Source organism: Cardiocondyla obscurior, linkage group LG25 (assembly GCF_019399895.1).
Source record: "Cardiocondyla obscurior isolate alpha-2009 linkage group LG25, Cobs3.1, whole genome shotgun sequence".
In the NCBI taxonomy this organism is placed as follows: domain Eukaryota; kingdom Metazoa; phylum Arthropoda; class Insecta; order Hymenoptera; family Formicidae; genus Cardiocondyla; species Cardiocondyla obscurior.
This window is the reverse complement of record NC_091888.1, coordinates 2,812,516-2,833,543: the sequence shown is the minus strand read 5'-3', so window position 1 is coordinate 2,833,543 and position 21,028 is coordinate 2,812,516. Positions and strand designations below refer to the sequence as shown.

The 21,028-nt window shown below is 36.5% G+C and overlaps 1 protein-coding gene across 3 annotated transcripts in view; it reads right to left on the bottom strand.

The window, feature by feature from the left end:
- Window positions 1–21,028, bottom strand: part of LOC139111866 (fatty acid synthase-like) — a 297,920-nt gene that overhangs the window by 189,613 nt on the left and 87,279 nt on the right. For 2 of the 3 annotated variants that reach the window (XM_070672436.1, XM_070672435.1), the window contains exons 4-5: window positions 14,800–15,218; window positions 14,379–14,672 (exon numbers count right to left, since the gene is read on the bottom strand). The exons of the other annotated variant lie outside the window; for it this stretch is intronic. In XM_070672436.1, coding sequence (XP_070528537.1) covers window positions 14,379–14,672; window positions 14,800–15,218 — 713 coding nt within the window. The remainder of the gene's footprint in view (window positions 1–14,378; window positions 14,673–14,799; window positions 15,219–21,028) is intronic. 3 annotated transcript variants of the gene reach the window in all.

Here is a 21,028-nt window from a genome sequence, read left to right as displayed (position 1 = left end):
TCTATACATTCCTCCCATATATGTTCCCACGTTTCTTCCTTCTCAAGACACATTCTACATTTTCTTTTCTTCTCCCCCTCCCAATATTTATTTCCTCTCATTTCCTCCCGTAATCTGAACTTTGCCATCCTTTGTCATTTTTCTTCCTTTCATCCCAGTTTCAAATATCCTGGTATCCTTTCCTCTTTCACCTTTTTATAATTCTTATTTAACCTTGACTCTCTTATTTTTTCCCATCTTTCCTCTCTTTGCCATTTGTCTTTTTTTTTCAAATATTCCCCCCTTATTTCCCCTCTTTCTCTTAAATCTTCCACTTCTTTTCCAGACCATCCAAAATTTTTCGAAAAATTCCTCCCTCTCTTTTTCCCATTTTCCTTTACTTCTTCCCTCCCTCGCTCTTTCCTTCATTTCTTCCCAGCACCATTTAGTTAGTTCTCCTTTCCCTTTTTCTAGCCGTTTTTCATACTTCCATGCCCTTATCCCTGCTCTTCCCTTCAGTTTATCCCTCTGTAGCTCTTCTCTCACCATATATCCTGGTACATATCTTTTTACTCCCAACACCCATCTCAGGTATTTTTCCTGCAGTATTTCTACCTCCTCTCTTTCTTTCCATCCCCATATTTCTACTCCATAGTTGATAACCAACCATACCAATTTGTCAATTAACCATATTCTTTTACTCCAATCATTTCCGAACTTTCTTTTTCCTATGCTCCAAACCTGCCCCATAATTCTTGCCGCTCTTTTTACTCTGTCTTTTACATGCTCTTTCTGTTCTCCATTTCTCATGATCATATATCCTTATATATTTTATTATTAAATAGCATTTTTTTAAACAATGTTAAGGTGATAGCATGCATAATATATTTAATAATTCTTAAATATTAAATATGTTATTATTGGAAAATTAACTTATTTTAACTTGGCCCCGTTGGAAAGGCAGCACAAAAAGACTATTAATTAGATAATTTATCAATGTTTCCAACTCTCTTTGTTGCAAGTTCCTTCCTGCTTTCCTTCCCCCTTTTGGTCATTTTTTTCTGGTTTCTCGCTGTTTTTTCTGTTCTGTGATACGTTACCCATCTGTAATTTAGTTACGTGACAGCAAAAGTTCTTTTATGTGAACACAGTGCATAATTCTTATCAGAAAGTAATGTTCATTGTTATTCCATTTATTCTAGTAAACGACATACTGTTTGTAATATCTCAAGTGATCCACATGTACGGCTCACACTCAACATAGAGTTTGAGCTACTCCACATTGAGCTACGACTCATTGAGCCTTTATTTGCTTGAAGATCGGTCAGGATTAACAGAACCCTCCGTATCCCGGTGCAACACATTTAGCGCAACTCACAAAAAAAGTAATAGAATTATTCTTCATTAACTTTATAAGCTTTAGATATATTGAAGAACATTGTAGAAAATATTAAACGTATATATATTTTTTAACTGCTTATCTTATTGTTTGCGTTTAGAGGTTAAAACTACTTTTTGAAAATAATGAAATTTTGCATTTTTAATATCTTTAAAAATAGAAAATATATGAAAAAATGTTTTAGACAAAAGTTTTACAGTATTTTTTACTCTTTACAATGGAGTAATGACATTTTTAAAAATGTCTTTCAAAAATGTCTCTATCAGTGTAGCGAAAGGCCGATACTTCCATTCCGGTCATGTAAACGCAAAGTATATTAGTGATTGCCGACAAAGTGTTACAATCTATCAAGCCACTCTTTAAAGTGTTATAAAAAAAAAGAAAAGATAGGTTTCTTTATATCATTAACTCTATATTCTATACAGGGTGTCCCAGATATAACGAAGGATACTGGGAGGATAGATAGAATTGATTGAGACAAGTAGAAAAGTTCCGTACCATTTTGCAAAATTCTCAACCGTTATTGAGAAAAAAATTAAAATGTATAAATTGTATAGGCGTAAGAGCGACAAAGAAGCTACGCGTGAGTGAGCGCAACAGACGAATGGCTAGGAATGGCGCCGTCGCTTGTCACGCTCACTCACGCGTAGCTTCCTTGTCGCTCTTACGCCTATACAATTTGTACATTTTAATTTTTTTCTAAATAACGGTTGAAAATTTTGCAAAATGGTACAGGACTTTTATACTTGTCTCAATTAGTTCTATTTATCCTCCCAGTATCCTTCGTTATGTCTGGGACACCCTGTATATAAGATTTATCAACCTGCGACACGTAACAAGGCCATTTGAAAACTGAGCCATGCTAAAAAGATAACGCAGATATGGTCCCCGTGGTATTAATTTTTTCTCCGACGGTCAGTCTGCCTTATACCGTGCTACGTTACGCATTATATTATCATCATGTCAAATACATATATCATTATTATTTTATTCCTTGTGTACTTCAATTTAACTAATATCCCAACATAAAGTTATGACCGTTCTATACTTTTTTCGATATATCTCAGAATCTATTTAAAATGTTAAAAAATGTTTTATACAGAAGTTTGATGGCAAAAATAGTTCTATTTAATTGTAATAATAAAATTTTAATAAAAACTTTTAGCAAATAAACGAATTTTTTTAACAAAAAACTTTTTTAATCTTATTACTGCAGTTAAGTAAAAATATTTTCACCATAAAACGTTCTTATAAAATATTTTTTAATATTTAAAAGAAATTCCGAGATATATTGAAGAAAGTACATGGAAAGGAAAAAAGTATGGATAAGAAAGGAGAGAATTAATATAGAAGGGAAGTGATGGTAATGGAACAAGGACAAGAAAAATTTGGTGGATGGAAGAGGAGACAGAAAGAAAAGGGAAGGGCAGAGAGAAGCAAAGGAGGAGGAGGAAAAGAGGAGAATATTAGAAAATGGTGTAATGAAAGATGAAAGAAGGAAAAAAGAAAGAAAAAAAGTATGAAGAGAGAGAAGGAGGGAATAAAAGTGGCATTTTGGAATGTAGCAGGAATGCGAAACAAAGATAAAGAATTTTAGAAAGAAATAAAAGAATGGGATATTGTGTTTTTAATGAAAACGTGGATAGAAAAGAAAGGATTAAAGAAGATAAGAAGAAAAGTGCCAAGGGATTATATATATGGGAAGCGCAATGGGTTAAGCGAAAAAATAGAAAAGAAAGGGCAATGGGGGTTATGTTAGTGAGAGTTAGAAAGGAAATAAAAATGAAGAAGGAGAAAAGTTTGTAGGCGTTTATAGATTATAGAAGGCGTTTGTATGAACAAGGAAGAGGAGAAAAAATGGGAAGTTTTGAGAAATTGAATGGAATAGGAAGGAGAAAGAAAAGAGATGGTGATAGGAGGAGATTTTAATGCGAGGACGAGAAGGGAAGGAGGGAGACTAAAAAGATAGAAAGAAGATAAAGGGATAACGCAGAATTCAAAGGATGAGAAAATTAATAATGGGAGGAAGAGAATAATAAGAATACTGAAAGATGCATGATGGGCGGTGATGAATGGAGAGATGAGAGGAGATGAGAAAGAAAGCAAGACATATGAAAGGCCGAGAAGGGTATTGTTGATTGACTATACAGGGTGTCCCAAACAAGATGTCGCTCCCAAAATATACGGGTAGGAAATTTGAATTGGAGACAAAAAGTTAAATTTAATTTTGTAAAATTATGATCCGTTTTTAAGAAAAAAATTAAAATGTTTGGGCGTTAGAGCGACAAGTAAGTTGCGAGGTAAGAGTGAGAGCGCGAAAAAATGGGTGGAGTCACCGAGGGATGATAAGCGAGCGGCATGCGGCAAGCGGGAAGAAAAGAATGCAAGCAAGAAACGTTTGTAAGTAAAAAATATAACAATCGCGCTCGCGATTGAATTGAACAAAATTACGAACAAATTTATAACAAAATTAAATTTAACTTTTCGTCTCCAATTCAAATTTTCTACCCGTATATTTTGAGAGCGACATCTTGTTTGGGACACCCTGTATATTGAGAAATTGGGAAATGTAAGAGTGAATATAGTAAATGAAAATACGACAGAATAGACTCGGACCACTTCTCGGTAATAGTGCAGATAAAACCGGAGGGATTAGAAAAAGATGTGGTAAAAAGTAAAGGAAGAAGGAAATGGCAGTAAAATGAAGAAAAAAAAGCAGAATTTGAGGAAAAAATAAATGGATTATGGAGAAAGACAAAAGTAAAATGGAAGAATATAAGAGATAGAGTAGAGGAAATTCTGGAAAGAGAGCAGAAGAAAGGAAGAGAGATAAAATATATAAGGAAAAGAGATAAAATATAGAGAATATTGGAATAAGGAATGTAAGGAAGTAAAGAAAGAAGCAAAAAAAAAATTAAAAAAATGGAGAAAAGAAGAAAGAAGGAAAGAGAATTATAGAAAAAAAGAGTATAATGAACTGTGTAAAAGAAAAAAAAAGGAGGAAAAAAATGGATAGAGAAAGTAAAAAGGGCGGAAACAAAGGAGCAAATGTGGGAGGTAGTGAATAGAAAAATGAGAAAATGGAATGGAGGAAAAGAAAATATTGAAATGGAGAAATGGGAAAAATACTTGAAAGAAATACTAGGTGGAGTGGAATACAGGACTGATATGAGAGCAAGAGAGATGGATGGAGAGGAAGGATAAGAAAGCAGAGATAAGAAAGGAAAAAGTTATAAGGACTAAAAAACTTGAAAAACGGAAAAGCGGTAGGAAAGGATGGAATTACCGAGAAGGCATAAAAATATAGGCGGATAAAAATGAAAAAATGGGTTAAAAAAATTTGTAATAGTATGAAAAAAAGAACGAAAAATAAGAGAATGGGAAGAAGGGATAGTGGTGCCGGTGAAGAAGAAAGGGAATAGAGTTAAGGTGGAAGAATTTAGGGAGATTACAATAATGCCCACTTTGTATAAAATTTATGCAATGTTTTTAGCGGAAAAGATAATTGAGAAAATAGAGAAGAAGGCGATATTGGCGAAGGAGCAGGTGGAATTCAAGAAAGATAGGCGCGATGGACAATGTGTATGTGATAAATTATTAAATAAATAGACAAGTAAACAAAAAAGAAGGTGCTATTCTTTGTGGATTTGAAAGCGGCTTTTGATATGGTGGACAAGGAAATTTTATTAGAAAGTATGGAAAATGGATAATAAGAAAAGAACTGATAGAGAGGTGTATAGAATTGATGGAAGAAACTAGATTTAAAGTAAAGGTAGGAGAGGAAATAAGTAGGGAGTTCTGGACGGAAGAAGTATTAGACAAGAATGTCTATTGAGCTCAATATTATTTAATGTTTTGATGACGAACTTGGAAGAGAAAATGAGTAAGAGGGGATGGGAGGGATAAATATAAAAAGAAAAAAAGATTACACAATGAGCTATACAGACGATGTGGTGGTGAGGGTGGAAAATAAAGATGAGATAAAGAGTATGATAGCGAGTCTGAAAAAATGTATGGAAAGAAAAGGACTGATAATGGACACGGAGAAATAAAAAATAATGAAGTGCAGAAAAGGGAGAGGAAGAGAGAGAAAGGTGCAATGGTGATAGAAAAATAAAAAGATGGATGTAATAGAAGTATATAGGTACTTGTGGTACATGATGAAAAGGAACGAAATACAGGTGAAACAAGTGAGAGAGCGAATAAAAAAAGCGGCGGCAGTGATAAGAGGGTTACGAAAAATAGGTAAAAAAAATTTGGGAAAGATTGGGGGAAGAAGTTATGGCTTTTTGATGCGTTGATATAAACGATGATGAGTTATGGGGTGAAAGTATGGGGGTGGAGAAAAAACGAAAAGATAGAAAAAATACAGGAAAGATATTTAAAATGATTAATAGGAATAGAAAAAAGTACGCCAGGATACATGATAAGGAAGGAGATGCAATGGAAAAAGCTAAGATCATGGATGGGTAGAAGGGCATGGGACCAATGTGAACTCAGCACCCCACTTTTACATAATTAATTTTTCTTTTACGGAATTATTAGCATTTTGTTTGTAGTTGTATGCAGTAACGTTTATTTTGTTTGTAGTCCTGTTAATTATAAATTATAAAATGTTTAAAAAACGAGTCGCACTCGATAGAGATAATACAAATCGACTTGCACAGATCGCTAGAGAATCGTTTGTAGTTGTGTGTAGTAGCTTTGCTTTTGTTTGTAGTTGACCAGTTTAAAAGTTATTAATAATTAACATTATTGCAAAATGCCACTTTTGTCAATTTTTAAGATATTTAAAATCCGCTTACGCAGATCGCTAGAGAATCGTTTGTAGTTGTTTGTTGTGCCCTTACTTTTGTTTGTAATTAACCGGTTTAAAAGATATTAACAATTAACTTCATTGCAAAATACGAACATTGTTATTTTTTGCGATACCGCAAGGTAATATTAGGCAACGTTATTTTTACCGGTGATCGTTATTACTGTATCTGTTAATACTACGACTTGCACGTTCTATAACAACACCTATTACTAACTGTTTAATACTAAAATTAATACTAACAAAATTATAACTAATTGTTACTACTTTTATTAATATTAACACTAACACATTTATATTAATACTTATAATTACTTTGAATATTGTTAATGTGTTTTATGTTTTGTATAAACAAAAAAAAAAATAAAAAAAAAATATAATTATAAAAAAAATTAATAATATTTTTTTGTATAAATAAAATTTGATTAAACAAAAAAAATAAAAATAAAATTAAAAAATATAAAAAAGTCGTGTCAAATAACCGTCAGAAAAAAAGTTGCAAATTAAATACGTCGAGTGCGTGATTCCGCGAAAGAATTATAAATGAGATTGTAGCACGCTGATGCATTTGCTTAAATAAACTGAACTATGCTTTTGTTACTAAATCTCTTATTTTAATGTGTACAAAATCCTACATTATAGTTTCATCTAGATAAAGTTTGTGAAAAAGGTTTTCTGTCAATTAATTATACAAGTTTCATTTTTAACGTTGAATTTTTATTCATTAATTACTCGTATATTTTATACATTGATTACTACATTACTCTGACAAATTATTAACTTAATATTGAATTATTACATTAAATTAATTTAATTATTGGGTTATGTGTCTGCATTAATAATGAAAGTAAAAAAAATAATATTTACCATTAACAGTAGTAATAAAAATATTTTTATACATTACAAGGAAATGTCAAAGTATACAGTAATTTTTCTAGGTAAAAAAAGCCTTAACTTTAGTCTCCATAGCTTTTAATAAAGCCGAGACAAGATACAGTATTACCGAAAAGAAATTATTAGTTATTGTATGAGTAACAAAACACATTTAACAATACTTGTACGAAAAACAGTTAAAAATAATAACAAATTATAAAAATTTTATCTGGTTAATAAATGTAAAAGATCCTAACTCTAGATTAATGAAATAAATATTAAAATTAAAGAAATTAGAATGTGAAATAATTTATAAATTTAAAAAAACAAACTCTAACGTAAACGCACTCTCACGAATTTCAGTTAACACAATTGATTCATACTTTTCCCATTCATCATAAATTAATCTGTCATCTTTCAAAATCAGAATCAACAAACAGATAATAGTTAAAAATCAGATTGGTAAGCATACTAATGAAACAGTTTTATTTATAAAAATACCATCCAAAATTACTCAAGAAAACAAAATTTATATTCCTCTTTGTTCTACTTACCGACAATTTAGAATCTACTTGCATAATCTTATATTCAAAAACGACTACTATGTAAATATTATTCACGATTAGAAAAATATTACAATACATCTTGCCATTATTAATAAAATATTATTTGGCCGAAAAATTATAGGTGTATGTTTCCAAATATTTATCAAACATAAAAAATAAAAATAAAATTATTTATGATATTTTTTCTGGAATATTAGATGGTTACTACTCAACAAAAAAAAAACACTTCAAAAAATAAGACAAAATTATAATTGATCTAACGTAACAATTAACGTTAAAAAATTTATTGATAGATATAAATTTTGTCAAAATAATGAGCTAAAAACACAAAAATCGTAAATTTACTTTTTTCCATCTGAGTGATAAAAAAGGACCTACAAAGGAACAACCCAAAACCCGGGTCAAATAGTGGTTCCCCAAAGCACCGCTACAAGAGGCAGCAACAGAAACAGGGAAAACAGCAAACGCCTTCAGCTGTCCAGCTGCAGCAGTACTAGAATGAGAAAAAAAGGTACTGCCAAGATCGGCTAAACGAATCAGGTTGGACCACACCACTTGTAGTCTCTCTGAACGTTAGGGCAAGAGATCCAAAGTCCTAGATCAAGGGTCGTATGCTTGACCAAGAGTATTGTCAAGTTAACCCTCATATTGGAAAGTTATCCTGACAAAAAACTAAGAGCCTATTGTACGGATCTGGAGAGTGAGTTACCTAAGCACTACCGGATAATAGTACACGTAAAGCAACCAAATCTGCCTGCCCAAAAAGCTTTGAGGCTTTTACATAGACAAAATGCGGACTTTGGGGGTAAATCGTCATTTAAACGAACGAAAAAGAAGACGTTACAACCTCTCACTTTGCTCGCCTGGTAAGCAACTCATCCATAGAAGTCTTAAACACCAGTAATTTCAGACCTTTTTGCGGGACGGTACGAGCGATTGTAAAGCTGCTTTACAAGGACTGCAAGGAAGATTTCAAAGAGAGGGGAAATAAGTTTAGAAAAGCCGAGCCAGTAAATTAATGGCTCTTAATAATTCAAATAAGTTTGCATCACATCAAATGGGCCTCGGCAATTCTAGCTAGGAGCATGGCTTCGATACAGACAGATATAACATTGATACAGGAGCCTCGGCTCCTAAACAATGCTAGATTTGAGAAAAAGCGGTAAACTATACTGCGCTTGCTCAAACTTTAAATTCAAAACCCGTATTTTAATTAAAGAACTTAATGCTGTTTTATTAATACAGATTAGCGACGGAGATTAGACTACCATACGATTCAGGCTCTCTAACACCAATAAAGGAGCCAAAGAAATGATCATATGATCAGTTTACATGTTCTGCAGTTCCCAGAACCCACTGCAGAAAATTGTTAGCAAGGTGGTTGAAATTGCCAGAAAGAAAAAGCTAGAACTTCTTATAGATTGTGACGTTAACTCTCGTTGTATATCCCGTCACAAACCCTAGTCATATTAGTTGAGGAAGCACGAATAACAATCCGAAAGAAAAGAAGTTACACAAATTGATCAACAGTGCGAAGTTGACTAAACTTAAATAAAAAACCGAATTTACTTTCATGAACTCAAGAAGGCAAGAAGTAATTGATATTACACTATTCACATAAGGGATGCCAAACTTGGTGAAATACTAAAATATGTTATATAAGCTTTCAGAATCAAACTATTGGAGCATACGGTTCACTCTGCAAGCCGCGGCAATTCAATTATGGGAACAAAGCTTAAGAAACACCAGATGAGAGGTGTTGCATCGTGAAGGTGCCGTGGGGTCCGTTCTCCGGATAGCGTAACGGAGCTTAGTTAAAATAAAGATATGTTCCGTTTAAGTTTCTGTAGCTCTTTATTTTCCTTTGTCGATTTACAGTCTTCGATGCAACGCGTATCTTCTAATTCAATTTTTTAGTTGCGACTGCCCGTCCGGGCCGCGGCTGCCCCTATATATCTCCAGCTGTTGCTATGTCAAAATTCAAAGCAATTAGCAGAATCGCGGGTGGCAACCGCAACTGTCCTCGAACGTCGCGTTCCGGCCGGAAATGCCGGGTTACTTTGATCGGCGGTATTCTGCCGATCAAGCTAAACGGTCGCGCACGTGCGACATTCCGGCGTTATTCCCGAGCTTCTGTTGTCAAGGGCTCGGGATATAACAGAGGGCTACAAAACGGATCTAGCTGCTTAAGTAGTCAGAATCTTAATTGGATATCACACCAAATAAAATTTAGAAGAAGCAGAGAAGAGTTTCGGCTGCGTAATACTCGAGACCTACAAATTATTTACCTGGAGAATTTAATAAACCGTCCGACCAAGGTTTCATGGTGAAACAAAAGCAAGCTTAAGTTGATGACGAAACTTTTTTTCAACAAGGCAAGAAGTACCGGACAAGCTGGTCACTGAGAAACATTCAGATAAATCTAAAATGGTTACAACAAAGCCATGACGGCTGCCAAGCGTGAAAGCTGGTGAGATTTCTAGGGAAGTATTGAAAGAACTATAGAAGCCTTGACACTAAACAGAATTCTCAGCGCAGACCATAAGTTGAAACTGGGATGTCTCAAGCTCACAAACGGTGGCTACACAGAAAATGTGCAAAACACATTAAAATACTTCATTGAAACTCAATTTTCGGGATTTCAACCAAAACGGAAAACGATCGGCTGCGTAAAGTAGTAGCCCAGAGAAAATTATAAGTGCAGGGAATGGTCAATGGTAGCAAAGATCGCACGTTTTATGATTTGTTGAAAATTGTAAAAATAAGCTCAATTTGGAAAAAAAATGTCGTTTTTACTTTTAATTTAAAATTAAAACATTTATTAAAAATCTATGTTATATCAAAACAATTCTACGCTACACCGTAGCCTTTTTTTTATAAGCAATAAGAAAAAAATTTTTTGATTACCCCTGTCTCCAAAAAGTTGCTACCCGTGCAAAATGAAAGAGTTTTTGCGGGAATTGTTGTAAACGTTATATTAATTTTTTATATTTTTATTACTCGACAAATTTAAAGTTTTATTTATTTTGCAAAATACATTTTATTTTTGAACGAATGTATTTTCCATAATAATGGCACGGTCAATTCCCACAATTTACATTATTCGGCCACCGAGAATCCGCACTGGATACAGTAAGCGCATTTGCAAGTTAAGTGGTCGGTGAACGTTTGGGCGGATAATCTTAGAGACCACATCATTAGATTATATTTCATCGGTGGCAAGCAATACCGGAAATTTCTTAGACGGAATCTTCTTAATTTAATGGAAAATGTGCCTTTAGAATCACGTATTAATATGTGGTTCTAACAGGATAGTCATCCTGCGCACACTGCTAATAAAACAAGAAACTTGTTAAATAGAAAATTCGGTAATTGTTGGATCGGTCTTTACAATCCTCACGAATCGCCGTTGCGTTTTCCAGACCATACACCGCTGGATTTCTTTCTGTGGGATCACGTTAAACAAGAAATTTATGCTACGCGACCGAGAAGCGTAGAAGATATAAAAGACGGGATTGTTCGAGCTTGCCGTGTAATAAGTTCGCACATCTTACACTGGGTGCGTAGCGCAATATTGAGAAGAGCGGTATTTTGTGAGAGAATGGAGAGGGGCACTTTGAGCATTTGCTTAAGTAATAGAAAGATTGTGGACATATTGCACACAATTATATGTTAATAAAAGTTTTTATTCGCATGTACTTTTACGCAATATGACTTTAATTTATCTATTTAGCTTTATTATAAGATTGCATAATAGTTAATTATGCTACCACCGCGGAGCAGCATCTCGTGGCCGATCGTCCTGGATCAATATTGATCCGGCGTTCGATTATCGTCTTCGATTCTTAAAGACGTTGCTGGCTCAAGTGTCTCTTATTCAGTTACGGTATAAAGTTCACCTCGTGTGCAACAAGAGTGCAGTGTGCTTTTTCTCATGATTTTATCTCATCGGTTTGACTCATTTTTATTGTCTCGGCAAGATCATCATCACCGTGTTGTTGCACCGCACCGGAGCGGTGCACGGGATCCGTCCTCCGAATATTACACGTTCAGGTGTAAGGGGATGACGGCGTGTAGAAATAAATATCTTTGTTGATCGTTATTTATATATGTATTGGCGTTTATTCTTCCTGTGTGTTTCGATGATAGAGTTTCGAGTCGCTACCTCGAACTCTCGAACTGACTTGCACGAGCTTCGGAGCTCGTGCATTATATATTATTATTTTTTGGTCTTGTCAGCGAAATAGCAAAAGGAAGTGGCCGCGTGCCCTACTGCCTTCTGCTGATAGCGCGTGATGTCGAAAGGCTGACAAGATGGATTCTTGAGCTCAGCAGATTCCAACAGTTTGGTAATCTGCTGAGTTGTGTGTAAAAATGTGTCGCGCGTGGTGGTCAATGACCAGCGTGCGCTGTCGGGTTACAACAGTGTGCAACGCAGGAAGACTCATTGATGGAATCGTCTAGAAGAAATCATCAGGCAGCTCAAGGCATGTTGAACCTCGTGCTTATTTACTCGCCAGCCTTCGCAACCTAGTGATCCGTATTAATTAATATAATTATACGTGGTAGTATTATCTCATTATGAACGCGGACAGAACAATCAAGTGTCAGAACTCATAAACTATCGTAAAACTCATAAGTGAAACTCACAATGCGGATCTCATTTTGCGGCCACGTACGGATCACTCCATCTCCGTGTGTCTTGTTCTAACGAAAAACTATCACCCGCCCTCTCGATGCTAAGAGAAACGATCACGAGCATGTTGCCATATCCGCGGCTAGTTTAACTCAATTTTTAACTCATTTCTATATCATTTTTTATATAAGCTTTGATACTGACAAAGTAAGTTTAAATACGTGGTACAATATGGATACAGGCAAAAGTCCACTAAAAAAAACCTTATCGCGCCAAAAGTGGCACTTTTAAGGTGGTGTGGAAGTCCACATAAGTCCACAAAAAATACTAATATTAATTAATTCATATTTTTAAACTTGCAGGTACACGCGGTTGTCTTCTACGGCGCCGCTACCTATTAAGCGGAGCGTCAACTCAAGTTGCAATTGATAATTCGTCTCGTAAAGTAAGTCGTACTTTTATCTATTATGAATCATTCTTTATAAACTTGAATTTATTGGATCACTAAAACTATGAGGGAATAAATTAAAATTTGTTACTTCAGTGAAATATATGGGAGTTTATCTAGATGTAAAACCAAATTGAAAACTTTATTTAGACGAAAGAAACAATAAATTCTACACTGTTTTATGAGCCTGCAGAAGAGCTCTCAGAAAGATCTGGAGCTTAAAACCGTGTGTGACAATGTAGATATACAGAGTCATATTTTTACTAAGGCTTTTCTATGCGGCAGTGATCTGGTGTCCCAAAGTGAAGAAAAAAGAGATAAGGCACCTACTGAAAAAATTATAAGGAAGTTACCTTCTCAGGTAACAGTAGAAACTCATAAAACGACATCAGCGGCACAGAAAGTGGCATGTTATGTTTACTCTCAGATTTAATTAGTCATCCACACGCTGGATTAACGACGCACAAATTGTATTGTCAAGGGGAGTGGAGGAACATAACCCTCTCTTTTTGTATACACAAAACAGAATTTCCAAGAAATACTAGGAGGTGTTGCACCGGAACGGTGCACGGGGTCCGTCCTCCGGGGTTTTACACTTATCGGTGTAAGAGGTTGACGGCGAATAATAAATAATAACTCTCAATTGTTTAATATGTGAGTTTGCGTTTTATTCTTCCTGTGTGTTTCGGCGATAGAGTTACGAGTCGCTACCTCGTACTCTTGGACTGACTTGCACGAGCTTCGGAGCTCGTGCATTTTATATTATTAATTCCGGTCTTGTCAGCGAAATAGCAGAAGGAAGTAGCCGCGTACCCAACTGCTTTCTGCTGATAGCGCGCGATGACGAAAGGCTGACAAGACTGCTTCTTAGGCTCAGCAGATTCCAACGGTTTGGCAATGACCAGCGTGCGTTGGCGGGTTACAACAGAGGTGAAAACCGCAGAAGCTTATACCATCAAGAAAGTTTGAAAAATTACTAAACTTCTGAATAAAATTAAACCAGATATCTGGTTCACGGACGGTTCAGAAAAAGAAGATCGCAATGTGGCGGGTTTTTATGGACTATGTAAAAATATAAATCAAGTCTTCCCTTAAGAGAGCATGTCACGGTTTTTCAAGTCGAGGTGACAGCGATCCTCCAAATGCACAAGACTTTAGATTACTGAAAAGATCAGAAATAAGAAAAATCTACATCTGTTCGGACAGAAGAGTAGAAATCATCGCCCTCACGAAGAACAACACATGGTCTATGACGGTCTGAAACTGCATGAGGGTGCTAGTCCAACTGGGATAAACCAACTAAGTTACCCTAGTATAAACCTCTGGCTACCAGAGAATACTGACAACAAAGTGGTTGACGAGCTTGCTAAACTCGGGATCCTAGAAGATCCAGCGGAGCAGACAGTGCATGATACTAATTGCAATGGTAACTAAATTACAAATATCGATTTTACCGACAAAATATATTCTTAGCCTACTCTCGAATCTACACTTTTAATTTTGCACCCAGTCATATCGACGCGATGCAAGTTTGCGATTCATCCCAGGACCTTTGTAATGTCTATTTTATATAGACATTTTACTACACTTATGGTAATGAAAAAAATAGTATAAAAAAAGTTATTCTTACAATTAAAAAAGTCAATACAATATTTGCTTACGTCATCTAAAATAACTTTTACTCCTTCTTCTGTACGTCCAGATACAATTACAAGCCTAGGTAAATCATCATTCGGAACTCCACTGTTGATTTTTTTTTTAAGATTTGATTGTAACAATATGTGGCTGTTAGCACCTCCAAATCCAAAGGAATTAATACAAATATAACCACCTTCCCACAGTGTTGGTTCAGTAACAATCTTTATTCTTCCTTCGATAATAGCAGTCAACATTTTTCGCGGATGTTTATAATGTATAGTAGGCGCGATTATACCAGTTTCCATTGCTAATAATACCTGTAAAAAAATTGTATATTATCTACTTATGTACGCGTTATAATTTTAATAATATAAGAAAAAAAGTTATTTGGTACAATCACAATTGAAATATTGTTAATATTAATTAATTTTATTACGTATATACCTTTGCGATTTGGCAAAGACCACTGGCGGGTTCAGAATGTCCCAGATTCGACTTTACTGATCCTATCATTAAAGGAGAGTCTCTCTTAGTGCATAAAGCCTGATCAATGGCCATGACTTCTACGGGGTCACCAGCAAGAGTACCAGTTGTATGAGCTTCCATATATGATAACTTATTAGGTGAAATTTTACAATGCGCATAAAATTCTTCTAACAATAATTTTTGTTTTTTACACGATGGAAAAGTAATACCTTCTTTTTTAAAACCATCACAATTTGTTTTACCATGTATAAAAGTCGCATATACTCTTCTTGCGTTTTTAGCTTTTTGTAAATATATTACTGCGACAGTATCGCTACGCATATATCCGTTACCTTCCATATCATAGGGTTTACAATAACCATCAGCAGATAAGACACCTAAAAAAATTCGTTATTATTGATAAATTAAATTCTATAAACTTTGATTCAATGAATAAATTGAAAAATATAAGAAAAATATGCATTTTATTGCACTGCAATCGGGTGCACGGAGTTTGTCTTTCGGAACGATCGCGTAAGTAGAGTCGTGAAACGTGTTATAACCCGAATTCTTGAAGACGGAAGATCAGATTAAACCGCCGAGTTTCTGCACGTACCAAACAAATAGACGATTTTACAGAAACTCGACGATCAGTCCACAGAGCCACATCCGATCGAGACGTTACGACAGTTCTTAAATGTCGACCATTTCACGTATCAACAGCCGGGTGTATTAAAACTCGCTCGCGAGCCGCTTTCTGACAGTATGCATTATGCATATTCTGAGTTTAACATCTTTGGTGTTTGCACCACAAAGTGTACACTTAAAATACTTTGTAATACAAAAAAAATAAAGAAAACTAAGGACTATGCTAAATCTATTTTATTTATTAAAACTACATTGTATCCGCCGTTGGTCCGGAAGTAGAAAATAAACACTACTTCTAATCCATGGGGCAATGAGCAGAGACGAGAGAAGAACCTGTGGCGAAAGGAGCGCGCGGAGAGGGAATCTCATCGATGTAGATGCAAGGAATTGCGAATATGACTGACTAACACCTTTTTTTTCTCTTTATACGTCTCCACGCCACTGAGTTCTTTTTCACACAGTTCTCGCACTTCAAGTTCTTTCCCTGTCCCACACTTCGTTCATTACCTCCATGAATTAAACTCACATGTCAGCGGGCTCTTTGCACCGACACCCTCTCTGCACTAACCACTCACTATAGATTTTATATAAGTTCTAAGCAATGAAACCATGAGCAGGGTGTGGAAACGGGGAAGAACCTCTAACGAGAGGAGTGCTGAAAAGCATCAGACACTGCGATAAAATAGGAAACAGTGATTCATACACTGCCTATGCTTGGGAAAAGGAGACATTGACCATTCACGCGGGGTTTGAATCATGAAAACCAAACTGCAAGAAAAAAAAAAGAGTATGGACTCAATACTCACATTGCTTTTGGTTATACACTATCATACCCACACGTTAATAATTCGCATATCACACTAATCGCAACCCACATGGCATATTAAAGCGCATTATGTGGTGGGTCTGAATCGTGAGAGTAGATTGCAAGAAAAAGAAATTGTAAGTTCTTTTTTTGTCCTCACACCCCGCTCATTGTCTTCACATATTAGAATTCACATAGTATATGCGCTTATTCAACAATGCCTCTGTTTTCTGACAACTCGTTTTTATTGAACACTGAATCAAATTTAAACCAAATCAAGAATTAATTCGCCCGTAATACTAATTTTATATAAAATTATAAGTAAAGAATAATAATAAAAAATTAATTTTTAGCTGTTTTTTTAATTTAAGTGACAATAATTAATTTGCATGTAAAAACAAAGACAGTTTTTATAATTTTGAAAGTAAAGTATAATAATTTTGTAAAAATGGAAAGTTTTATTTTAAAAAACATAAAAGACATTTAAAATGCAAAAGTTAAAAAAATTATTTACACGCATAACATATTTTATAATTACAAAATTGTGAAAGCTTATTTAAAAACGCAAAAAATGTTAAAAATTAAAATTACACTTACTAGATATCATATAATTTTTTAAATTACAAAACCAAAAATTAAATAAAATAAAAAACCACTTATAATAAAAATTGACTTATACACATCTCAACATACACCCATTTTACTTAACATATAACATATTAAAGTTATAAAATTGAAATACAGCATTACACTAAAAATGTTAAAAAATTAAAATCACCACACTCATAACATACTTTATACATAAAAATTACAAAAAAAACTAAAAAATTTTTTTAATAGAAAAGTTAAAAATATTTTAAAACACACAAATTATATATTATCATCCTGTTCTATAATTGCAGCGATGTCGTCAAAAGCCGCTGCCAACAAAAGATTCATATTATCTTGCGCTCGATGAATATATGTAGCTTGGCCATCGTGGGGAATTACAAAAACGATAGCATTCTGTAAAAAATAAAAATTATTATTACATAACAAAAATATTTAAAAATTATATATATAATAAAACTAAAATATTATACGTACTTCAATTCCATGTCGCGGGATCCTAGCACGTACTCTATGTGATGTATTAAACTCTTATATGCCATATTCCGTTATGATACGCTACAGAAATAATTATAATAATAATAATTTTTAAAATAGTAATTTTTAAAAGTAATTGGTGATTGTATAAATACTCACAATTTTTAGTGGGTAGATAATATTTACAACAACAGTCTTCGTCTTTTGTATCACTTCACTTTACCGTAAGTACTTTACTTTACTTCACGAAAACGGTCAGTTGTGAAATGAACTGAACTACATTTAATAACGTCAGTGGACACAAGCATTCTTTATCAACTGTATTAACAGTGTAATGTTGCAACATGCACTCGTGTAAAAAGATAGCATATACCTGTGTGAAAGAGAAATAATATAATACGTATGATAATAAACCATTTAGCTCAACATTAAAACGTGAAAAGAAATAAGAATTTTGAAAGGGATAAATGTAATAAAATATAGTTTAAAGAATCATTTATTACTGTGACGTGGCGGCTCTCGCTGCTTCGTTGCAGCTCCCCGCGGCCGTAACAAAGGCGCCGAGAACTACCTGCGGGGGAATTGTGGCGATAACGGCTTATCCGAAGCTCGCGCCAACCTATTAGTACCAATAGGGCCCTGTGAGGGCAGCGGCTCTCGCGGGAAATCGGCGGCGTGGCGCGCGGAAAAATCCGCGAGACGCGGGAGTGGGGATACGCCGGGCCTCGTGCCGAAAATTCGCGCGGTCCTCGCTCTCTTCCGTGTAGACCGACGTGATAGACGGGCGATCGACAAGAACCAGCGAGCGATAGCGAGAGTGAGCGAGGACGACCAGAGCGAGAGCGAGAGCGAGAGCGAGAGAGAGGGCGAGAGTGCGAGGGAGAGCGAGGACGTCTCGAGAAGTCAGGGAGCGTTTATTCGGTGAGATTTTCCACCCGCATTGCGGAATTATTGTATTGCACAGCCCTTCACCTCCCGGGGAGGCCGACGCGGACTTGGACGATACCCGGCCACATAAAACGGGCACGCGGGCCCGTTAGATTATTTTGGTGGATCCTTGTCGCGAGACAAGGACGTAACGTTAGCGAGTGGCAGCCGACGGGCGTCCAAGGGCCAGTGACTGGGCCCCGCGAGACCTACCGGGACGGTTCGTTTGCGTTGGTTAATTCGATTACATGTGAAGCTGTCGTCCGTCGCGTCCGCACGGAAAGCCCTCGGCAGCGGCCGAGGTCGGAAAAGAAATCACGCGGTCTCGTTTACGACGGGCGATCATACGCGTGAGTTCTTGGGTGTCGTTGCGTCTCGCGAAAACACGCCGTGTGTACGGGAGGCGCGTGGCCGGCACCACAACATCCAGGGCCGACGCGAGAAGATCTAGCTCTCGTACGCTTACTTTAATATTTGTTATTTTTTTTATATATTTGTTTGTTCCGTTGAACACAATAAACGGATCATCTGTTTATGGTCGTGTCCGCGTACGCCTTATTTTGTGTCGTCGTTCCCGTTTGTCCGAGAATTACGCGCGCTATACCCCGCCCCTCTCCGTTCGAATGGGCTAGCCCCCGCGCGTGACGGCGATTCGAATTCGGTAGGAATTGTCGAGGACCGGATAACTAGTCCGAGATAAAAATCGGCACGGCGGAGCCCGTGCCTGGCGCCCAAAAATCGTGTTCATGCGAGATTCCGCCGTCCCGCGCCGGAATACGGCCGAGGTACCGCGACCCCTCCTCCCTCCTACCCCTCGTGGCACGTCAGTGCACGGATTTTTCGTCCGTGCACGGTCGTCCCTTTTTGCTCACGACTCTCCTCCTCAGGGAGGAGAGAATAAAAATTATCGTGACATTACATAGTTAACTTTTTTTACATTTATTATATATATATATAACATTTATTACATAGTTAATTAACATCCATATAACTTCATCCGCTATGAACAATAACTGAATATTAAAATAATAAAATATAATTTTACAGTATTACTTTTATTGCGTAACTCTATATGTCTTTTCAACACCATATATTTTATTAAAATATAAAAGTTAAGAATTCACAATTAATTATCAGCTGAAGCAAAAATGTAATGTATATACTTCGGAGAAGAGATATACCTGTATGAACAAGAAAAAATATGATACGCATGATAATAAACTTTTAATTCAGAGTTATACCGTGATAATGATTAAGAATTTTGAAATTTATTTTTTAAAAGAACAATATTATACGCCAAAAATAAGAGCTAATAGTTCGCAATCGATAAATTCCTTTATCGACTCTTATCGAAATTACAGTTGACACGTATTGCATTTGTCGCCTCAATACAATTCTTAGCAGAAGATCCGATGTTGGATAATTACGTATACTTGGTATTGATTTGTTCGAGAACAGTTGTTATCTTGTCAAATAATATGGTGATACAATCATCGAGATCAAGCAGCTTAAAATATGTTGACTCAGTCATCATCATCTGTGTATTGTCAGATTCAAGCCGCAGCAGATTTAAACCATTTATCTTGTAAAGTCGTGCTGTCACCAAATCGAGGTATACAAAATCTTGAGGGTTTCCAAATTTATTGTGGAGAAGATTTAAAATGTTCTTCAAAATTCATAAAGCGATTTCCATGTTTCGAGAGATAGCGACATTCCTTGACCTCGATTATGACCAATGACGATCTTAATAAAACTCGACGGGCTATCATTGGACAATATGACATCGTCTTCATCGGATAACTCAAAGTTTATCAGCACATTGCGGCCTGAGGCCATGAACAAGCCGTATAACTTCAGACCCCGCGCCACGACCATCACCGATCGCTAAAGAATATTGAGCGGACCCGACCATTTTTTGAAATAACACGGGCCGACCATCCGTCCGCGGCGTGTAGCGCACACCGCCGCAGCCGGTAACACGGACCGATCATTCGCCCGTGCCGCGCGTCGCTACAATCCGCTCGGGAGGGGGTTTCCCCTTTCTCGAGCCATCGGGTATATAAGCCGGCTCGAGCGCAAGCCGGCTACCTTGTTCCTCGTTGGAGAGCACTCCAGCAACAGCTCCACTAAGACTTGGACGCTCCCAAGCCTTTCTCGACCGGGCTCACCCGGCTCTCGATACCACAGTTTCCAGGACTCGGGCGCTCCCGAGCCTTCCTTCGACTGGGCTCTTCCGGCCTCTGACACCATCGCCACCGAGACTCGGACGCTTTCGAGCCTTCCCTCAACCGGTCTCTCTCGGCTCCGAATATCACGGACAATTTCACACATACCGCGCCGAAGACTCGCGACCGCGGAACTTGTACGTCCGACACAGCCTAGACGGCAAGACCTGTACGCAACGCGCCGAACACTCGCGACCGCGGAACTCTGTACGTCCGAGACGGCCTGGACGGCCAAACTTGTACCCCGCGCCAAAGTCCCGCGACCGCGTAAGGACCTGTCACGACCGTTGCGGCCTGGACGGCCTAGTCTGTATATTACGCCAGATAAATAGATACGCCGGCGCGGTCTGGTCGGCCCAAACTGTATAGCGCGAAGATTTGTAAGAAAGCGGGCTTTCTGTATAGACCAGCTCTTTAGAAATTATTCTTTTAGATCTCTATAATTATCTTTTGTAATATCTCTTTGATCTTTATTATTTCCTTTTGTAATATTTCTTTGATCTCTATTATTTCCTTT